Source organism: Monodelphis domestica, chromosome 2 (genome assembly GCF_027887165.1).
Source record: "Monodelphis domestica isolate mMonDom1 chromosome 2, mMonDom1.pri, whole genome shotgun sequence".
Lineage (NCBI taxonomy): Eukaryota > Metazoa > Chordata > Mammalia > Didelphimorphia > Didelphidae > Monodelphis > Monodelphis domestica.
Window position 1 is genome coordinate 110,910,135 of NC_077228.1, and position 9,054 is coordinate 110,919,188.

At 40.8% G+C, this 9,054-nt stretch overlaps 1 protein-coding gene across 1 annotated transcript in view; it reads right to left on the minus strand.

Moving 5' to 3' along the window:
* Window positions 1-1,158: 1,158 nt before the first annotated feature.
* Window positions 1,159-9,054, minus strand: part of CTSE (cathepsin E) — a 16,859-nt gene continuing 8,963 nt past the window's right edge. The window contains 7 exon segments of the mRNA XM_056814813.1: window positions 1,159-1,497; window positions 3,011-3,109; window positions 3,232-3,373; window positions 4,872-4,994; window positions 8,272-8,287; window positions 8,290-8,343; window positions 8,346-8,469. Of these exon segments, the coding sequence (XP_056670791.1) occupies window positions 1,333-1,497; window positions 3,011-3,109; window positions 3,232-3,373; window positions 4,872-4,994; window positions 8,272-8,287; window positions 8,290-8,343; window positions 8,346-8,469 (723 nt within the window). The 3' untranslated portion in view covers window positions 1,159-1,332.

The following is a 9,054-nucleotide window of genomic DNA, read 5'->3' on the forward strand; positions in this document are numbered from 1 at the left end:
TTCTTAGTTCTCACCACTCTTTAGTTCTCACCTTCTCCGTTTAGATTATATCTTCTGAGGTACTTCACACTTCTTTGTTAAGCTTGCCTTTTGTGAGTTACTTGACCTTTTTGTGATTAATTTAACCTTTACAGGTACTTAACACCTTTTTGTATAAGATCTAAAAATAGACCTAGCTTAAGGTTCTAGCTTCACTATAAGGTATGAGTTAAGTACCTTCATTGTTCAATCAGGAGTTTACAACTTTTATCTTCCCCTAAAGTATGTCTAAGTATGGGTGGAGTAATGTAAAGTTCCCAAGACATTCCTGGTTCTGTTAGACCAAGTATCTCCATTGTTACAATAAGGAAATAGCTAAATCAAATCTTCTAAGGTACAGTCTGAGTAGTTTTTAAGATTCACAGAAGACAATTGTCAGAAATGGTTTCTACATGAAACCAAATAAATAACTGAAAAACAAATAATAGACAAAACTAAACACAAGAAGTCGGATTTTGGGTCTGTAGAAGAAAGAACCTTTTATCAAAGCTGTACAAAAACGTGATAGACTTATCTTATGAGATAATAAACAGTGCCATGTGTGGTACACTGCTCATTGATTGATTATTCCCTCTGAAACTTTGTAAAATTTGTTTAAACTCTGCAGCATTACTGTTCCTCAGATTTTGTAAAATCTGATGCAGCCATTGTCCCCGCTTTTTGTCATTAATTTGCTCCATGAATACACTAACTAATTTAGGTGAAATTACATTATAGGGGCCCTACTTTGTTATCTTATGATCCAACACAGGCTTTCTCTCACTATTCCTCAAATGCAACATTCCAAATCTGTCCCTTTCCACTGACTGTTCCTCACCTCTGAAATGTTCTTTCTTTTCATCTCTACCTCCTGGCTTCCTTCAAGCCTCATCTCAAAGTCCATCTTCTCCAAAAGAACTTTCCTTAGGGCAATTAGGTTGCTCAGTAGTTAGGGAGCCAGGCCTGGAGAAAGGAGTTGTTAGGTTAAAATCAGACCTCAGACACTCAGACTTCAGAAGGATAAGTTCTTACTTTGGGTTGAATTAGGTAACATAACATCTCTCATTTGAAAAGTCAAAGAAACACACCCAGGGATTCTGTATTTTTTAAGAGTTAATTTATTTAAAAAACAAACAAACAACAATACAGTTTTTAATTCTTGGAGATAGAGTTTTCCCATGCTCAGCCTGGTTCTGTTCCAGACTAAATAGCTGAAACTTTCTTTGGAGGAGGGGAGGTATATCAGAAGGGAGGAAAAGAGAGCTTGGTCTAAGGAGTTTGTCTAAGGTGTCTCAGGGGACAGAAAGCCTGACATTAGGGGACAGCAGGGGCCAGTCCCACGAGGTTGTTGCCACGGTCAAAGACAGCGTAAAACTGGCCAAGGAACACATCCCCAAGGATCCAGAGTGGCCCAGCCGGGGGCTGGATGTCAAGGCCCTGGAAGCCACTGGTACAGAACTCCATTCCATCCACAAAGTCCTAAGGTTGAAAAGAACAGTGCCAGAGAAGAACAAGAGGAAGCAGGGAGTCTTACTTCGTCAGAGTTTGCCTTTTGTGGTTGATGATGGGACCAGAAACCTGACAACCTTTATTTAAGTGTAGAAGTGTTCATTCTCTCTTCTCAAATGAGAATAATATATCTACGTCGAAAGAGTTGTTGTGAGGATCAAATGAGATAGTATTTGTTTAAAGTGCTTAGCACAATGCCTGGCACGTAGTATATATAAAATACATGCTTATTCCTCTCCCCTCTACCCATACATGCCTTACAAAAAGCAGCAGACAGTGATCAACCAAAGAAGGAAAGACAAGTGTCAAAGGCGATTTTAGACAAGAGTAGGGAAGGAAGGTGAGGTGTATAGCTGCCCTGGAACTGAAACCCAGCTGACAAAAGTCTTGTCACACCAGAGGATATTCAAATCAGGGACATGGACTGGGGAATCCCTAAATCCTACAACATGAAAAGACTCACATAACATAGCCTGGTTCCTAGAATGTATTCACCAGCAAAGGGGGAAAGATCAGAAAGGAAATACAAATCAAAATTTAAAAATGAATGAAATACGAAAGATTTCAAGAGAAAAAAAAATCAATAAAAGCCTAGAACAAATAGATAATACAAGAGAGGATCCTGAAAGCCAAATGAAGAATAAGTAATAAATCCTTCAAATAGCCTAGAAAACTCTCTTTTCAGATATTACAAGAAAAAGGCAAATAAAATACCAAGAAATTCTAGAATGGTTCAAAATAGAAATAAAAAATATATTTACAAAAAATTAGGGATGAACATTGGTCAGAATTTAGAGTTCTCAATGTGGAATTTAAAAACCTAATTAGCAAATTAGAAAAGTTGAATCTTCTGTGGAGCGTTGCTATTAGAGAAGCAAAGGAGAGAATAACAGATTAGGAATTTAAAAAAATACTAAAGAAGAGAAATCTGACAAAGGAGAGGCAAAAATAAACAATATTAAAGGAGCACACAATCTCTATATGAGCTAAAGTATTTGACCTCAAAGGCAAGATATGCAGAGATAATGTTAATAATGTTTTTACATGTAAGTGGAAAAAAATAAAATATTATTAGTGGAAAAATAAATATTCTGTGATGAGGAAAAAAAAAAAGAAGTGTTAATTCTTTCCTCTCCCATCCCATACATTAGGAGTAGTGGAGCTGGGCCACACATATAAAATCACATAGTAAGTCAGACTTTGAATAATGTGTGGGAAGAGTTAGAATGAATCGATTGTTGAATTCTACTCTGAACATTTTTCTAGATGAGGAAATGAGGGCCCAGGGAAGTTCTGTATAGATAGGTCCACTGTTTGGAAACTATGCTGATTCTCTTGAGTCAAAGCAGAGATCTGAAGAGGGGCTTCTGGGATTTATGTGCAACCCAGGTTACATGAGAACATGGTAGCTACTAGGGAAGGGGAAAGCAGGAGCCCCATGTGGAAGATCCAATGGTTGGGAAAATGGCGGAAAAACACCTACCGTGAGTGTGTAGGCTTTAGGGGGGAGGGTGTAAGGAATTCCATTGATGGTGAAGGTGATGTCTGGCATCACGTTGAGGTTATTACACTCCATGGCATACTACAAAATGACATAATGGGAAATGCTGACATTTCTCTCTCTGTTCAATGACTACAAGATACTATATTAGAAAAATCCCCATTCCCCTTCCTCCCACTCTCTCTGCCCTAGTGGACACTCACTTCTCCATCTGTTGGCACTGCCCCAATGGCATTTTGCAGTTGTTTGATCTTTTCAGATGGTCCTGTGATGAGGGATGTCCCTGTGTCCACTATGGCCTGGCAGCCCTCTGCACAGAACATGATAGTGCCTCCCACCTGGATGCTAGGGGAAAAGGTAAAGAATAGGGAGGACAAAGAACAATGGAACAGAGGGTTATGGAGTATAACTTGGAGATATAGTCTTCTGGGCAATGAGTCTGATCCCCATTGTCCTAATAACAGAAGGAAGGAAGGAAGGAAGGAAGGAAGGAAGGAAGGAAGGAAGGAAGGAAGGAAGGAAGGAAGGAAGGAAGGAAGGGAGAGAGAAAGAAAGAGAGAGAGAAAGAAAGGAAAAGGAAGGAAGGGAGGGAGGGAGGAAGGAAGGAAGGAAGGAAGGAAGGAAGGAAAGGAAGAAGGGAGGAAAAAGAAGAAATATACATAGAAGGGAGGAAGGAAGGAAGGAAGGAAGGGAAAAAGGAAGGGATAGAAGGAAGGAAAAAGAGAAAGGAAGGAAGGAAGGAAGGAAAGGAGGGAGGGATGATGAAAGAAAGAAAGAAAGAAAGAAAGAAAGAAAGAAAGAAAGAAAGAAAGAAAGAAAGAAAGAAAGAAAGAAAGAGGAAGGAAAGGAGGGAGGGATGAAGAGAGAAAGAAAGAAGGAAGGAAAGAAAAGGAAGGAAAGAAGGAATGAAGGAAGGGAAGAAAGAAAGAAAGGAAGGAAGGAAGGGAAGAAGGGAGGAAAAAGAAAGAAATAGACATAGGAGGAAGGAAAGAAGGAAGAACAGAAGGAAGGAAGGGAAAAAAGGAAGGGATAGAAGGAAAGAATGGAAAGAAGGAAAAACAAGATCGTAGTGGACCATCTGACACATCTTAGATAGAACACTGAAAAAACAACTTTCTTTGCTATTTTGTTCATTAAATCTTGCTGAATGCTAAGGATTCTATGCAAGATCTTACTTAGTTCCTCCATAAAAATCCTCCCTTGACGCCTCATGTTGTGGAGTTCATCTTGGATTTTGATACAAGCTGATACAAGTGGAATGCAAATGATGGTAGAACCAGGCCAGGCCTGAAAAGGCTTTAAGTACTAAGTACTTCCAACTTCCAAGTAGTACATCCAACTATCAGCATAGCTAAGAATAGAGAGACTCATTATGAGATTGGGAAGATGACATTTTGCCTAAACATCTCACAAAGTCTAGCTGGAAGGAAAGCAATCTACATTGATGAAGGGAATGCTCACATTAGTGGATTCAGAGGTGGTCTCTAACATGCTACTTATTTGTTCCTGATCTTTGCATAACTATTTTTGGACATGCATCTACTATGTCAAAATGCAATATATGTATATATATATATATATATATATATATATATATATATGCAATACCTAATTAGGATCCCGTCATGGCACAGGATCCCAGATCTAGAGCCAGAAGGGACCTAAGATTTCATATAATCCAACCCCTTTATTCTACACATGAGGAAAAGTGAGGTTTAGAGCCAGAACTGGGATTTAGATCCTGGACTCCAAGGCGAGCACACTTTCCGCTGGACCACATTGTCTACTTTTGAGAGTACATCCCATATGTTCTTTGCTGTAAGTAAGCATGGAAAACACTTACTTGTCCAGTGCTATTTGCCAGTAGCCCTGTTTGGTGACTGGCACCCAGTTCAGACTCCCGGAGAAATGAGAGTGATCATAACCTCCAAAAATGAGCTCACTTCCAGTGGTGCTCTCTGGATTCCTATAAGAAGAGAAAGTCAGATGGCCATTGAGGGAGAGACATCAAAAATCTCCCCAAAATGTGTCTGTGTTCTGCCTGTGTCATTTTCTTATAGATGCCCCAAATGAAATTGTTATTGTTCAGTTGTTTCAGTCATGTCTGACTCTTGGTGACCCCTTTGGGGTTTTCTTGGAAAAGATACTGGAGAGGTCATCCATTTCCTTCTCCGGCTCATTTTATAGATGAGGAAACTGAGGCAAACAAGGTTAAGTGACTTAACCAGGAAGAATAGTCTTCCTGACTCCAGGTTCAAAGCTCTATCCACTAAGCCACCTAGCTGCCCCCCAAGAAGAATTTCTTACATTATTTGATCCTTAGAAAAACTCTTAAGAGGTTCTATTCCTATTGTACAGGTGAAGAAACTGAGGCATGGGTAGGTGAAATGATTTAGGATTATAGATTTCAAGCTGGAAGAAAATTTAGAAATTGATTTTTTTAAAGAAATGGGGCAGCAGAAGGTCAGAGAATTAAATGATTTTGGTCAGGGTAACACAGTAAGTGGCAGAGACTCAATGTCTGATTCAGTGTCTAGAATTCTTTTACTATGTCATTGCTACCCACCCCAAGCCCCCCAACAACATCACCATCTCCCACCTCACTTCCCTAGCAAGGATCCACCTCACAACCTCTGGATTACAAGGCCATGGTTTGAAGGATTCAGTCATGGCCTCACTAAAGACTTACTTCACATCTAATGGCTATTAAATATCAGAACCACAGCTAGCATTCAGTTTCCCTGACTCCAACTCCCAGAATTTTTCTTAAACTTTTATCTTCCAGCTTAGAATCAATACTGTGTATTGGTTCCAAGGCAGAAGAGCAGTAGGGGCTGGGCAATGGAGGTATCAAGTGATTTGCCCAGGGTCATACAGCTAGGAAGAATCTGAGGCCAGATTTGAACCTGGGACCTCCTGTCTCCAGACCTGCCTCTCCATCCTCTGAGCTACCTAGCTGCTCTCTCCACCATGGTATTTTAATCTTAGATTCTTCTTTGATCTTTTGCATCATGTACCAAGTCTCTGGCACCAGACAAGAATAATGCAACATCAGATTGCACTACATGAGGCATAGTGTTCAGACTCTAATAATATTTATATATTATAATTCTATATTACATATTTATCTCTAGAACATCTATAATTTATATATTGTAAAGCACTTCACAAATATGACCTCGTTTTATCCTCACAAAAACCCTTGGAAGTAGGTGATATTTATTATCCCCATTTTATAAATGAGGAAGCTGAGATAGGTAGAGATTAAATGATATGCCCAGGGTCACACAAATAGAAAGTCTGTCTGAGGTTGGATTTGAACTTGGACCCTTCAGGCTGCTTTTAAGCAACCCTGGAGATCCAGGTGCCACTTTGCTCTGGTCAAACCATATTCAGAGTATTGTTCTCCATTCTAGGTGCCCCATTTTAGAGAGGAGATTTACAGAGAAGCTGGGGAGCATGGTGAGGAAGGGGACAAGGATGGCAAGGAGACTGGACTAGGGCTGCTTGAAGGAAACCAGGTATGTTTAGCCTAGATTAGAGGACGTGTTAGGGGGAGGTGGAACTGCTTCAGGCATCTGAAGGGCCATCATGGGAAAGAGGAATTAGACATATTCTGCATGGATTGAAGTCACAAAAAGGCAAGTCGAGGCTTGATGTCAAAGCAAAGTTGCTAAGAGTGAGATCTGCCCCACAAAGTGGAACGTTCTGGCTTGGGAGGTGGGAAGAAGCTGGCTGACCATCTGCTGGGCTGCCGTAGAGCAGATCCTTCATGGGTGTGTCGGGCTCCATGACCTCTGAGTTGCCTCCTTATCCCCCAAATTTTGTGCTTTGGGGAGTGTCTGCCTGAGCTACACTGGATGAGTCAATCACCCCCCTAGGGCTCTTGAATAGGAGGTTAAAAAACATCCTGCTTGTGCAGGCTCTTTATGGGACAGAAGGAGTTTATGGAGGAATTCATGGATGGGAATTTCCTCTCTCCAGGAGCTGGAGAGACTGGTGGAGATTCATGGGCTATGAAAAATACGTACAGGTTTTTGACAGCCGCCACCTGCCTACCATATGGACAGAGGGAGCATCTATATAGAATCACAGAATTCTAGTTCTGGAAGCACGTTAGAGATTTTCTAGTCTAATCCTGCTCCTTGATGCAGGTATTCCTTCTAAAATATTCCCGCAAATGGTCTTCTAAAGAAACTCTGAATATCTCCAGTGATGTAGAACTCGCTACTTATGAGACAGCCAATTCCATTCAATTTTACAAGCATGTATTCAACACATTTATTAAACAAGCATTTATTTAAAAACTGTGGGGGAGGACCCTAACAAATAGGAAAGGTCTTTCATAGGAGATGGCACATGAACAGAGGCTGGAAGAAAGCTAAGAATTCGTTAACTTCTTAATTTTGGCTAGATCAGCCCCAGGTCTCATATTGGAGGCTCAGCACAACTTGAGCCAAAGTGTACTAGACACAGTAAGTTTATCATACACGTGGATAAATTCTTCATCACAAAATTTCCCAAGGAGACATCTAAAGACAATGTGTTTATGTTTAAGCAGGATAGGGCCAGGTTAGCTCTGAGAAAAAACTCCCTAATTGGGAGAGGTTAAGTGAAAAAGGTTATGGAATTTCTTTTGCTGAACTCAGAAAATAGGATGGCACATCATTCATTCATTCATTCATTCACCCAACCAAAGCCATTTGTGAAGTCCACCACTTGGATAACTTAAGTGAAGATATATTTAAAGAAATAGACTCTATCCCCTTAGAGGACCTATTCAATGCAAGGATTCTTAATATTCAGTATTTGAGTTCCATGACTAAGAAGGTGAAAAGTCTACTGAATTTGGGGCAGCTAGGTGGCTCAGTGTAGAGCCAGGCTTTAAGACAGAATGTCTAGGGTTCCAATCTGATCTCAGACATTTCCTAGATGCGTGATCTTGGGCAAATCACTTAACCTCAATTGTTTAGCACTTAACATTCTTCTGCCTTGGAACATCAGTTCTTAGAATAGATTCTAAGATAGGAGGTAAGGGGTTTAAAAAAAAAGAATTGAATTTATGACCTTGAGCAAATTATGCCACTTATGAGCCTGAGTTTTCTCATCTGTAAAATGGGTATAATAATTCTTGAATTATCTACCTCTCATACAGGTTTTGTGGGAATCAAGTAGACAGGCCATAGATGGTATGTGCTTTAGAAACCATGAACTGATATAGTAATATGAGCTGCTATCATTACCTGGTCATATAGACGGAAACATAGGTATATCCACCAGATTTTGGGCCATCATATTGTCGAACACGGGAGTGACCCTCCCACAGCCAATGAGGGGTAGGCTAGCCCTAGGATCCCATCAAACTCTGCATTCACAAAAGTGCTTCCAGGTTCATTGATACTCTCTCCAAATTGCTGATTGGCGACTGTAATCCCTTCCACCTGGCATGAGAAAAAACAAAACCACCACCAACAAAAAACCAAGAAAGAGGCTGTTACCCTGGCAAGTTACTTTTATGTCTCTTCTGCCTTAGAACCAATACTTAGTATCAATTCTATGAGAGAAGGTAAGGGGAAGAGAAGAGAAGAGAAGAGAAGAGAAGAGAAGAGGAAGAGAAGAGAAGAGAAGAGAAGAGAAGAGAAGAGAAGAGAAGAGAGAGAAGAGAAGAGAAGAGAGAGAAGAGAAGAGAAGAGGAGAGGGAGAGGAGAGGAGAGGAGAGGAGAGGAAGGAGAGGAGAGGAGAGGAGAGGAGAGGAGAGGAGAGGAGAGGAGAGGAGAGAGGGAGAGGAGAGGAGAGAGAGGAGAGGAGAGGAGAGGAGAGGAGAGGAGAGGAGAGGAGAGGAGAGGAGAGAAGAGAAGAGAAGAGAAGAGAAGAGAAGAGAAGAGAAGAGAAGAGAAGAGAAGAGAAGAAGAAGAGAAGAGAAGAGAGAGAGGAGAGGAGAGGAGAGGAGAGGAGAGGAGAGGATGAGAGAGGAGAGGAGAGGAGAGGAGAGGAGAGAGAGAGAGAAGAGAAGAGAAGAGAAGAGA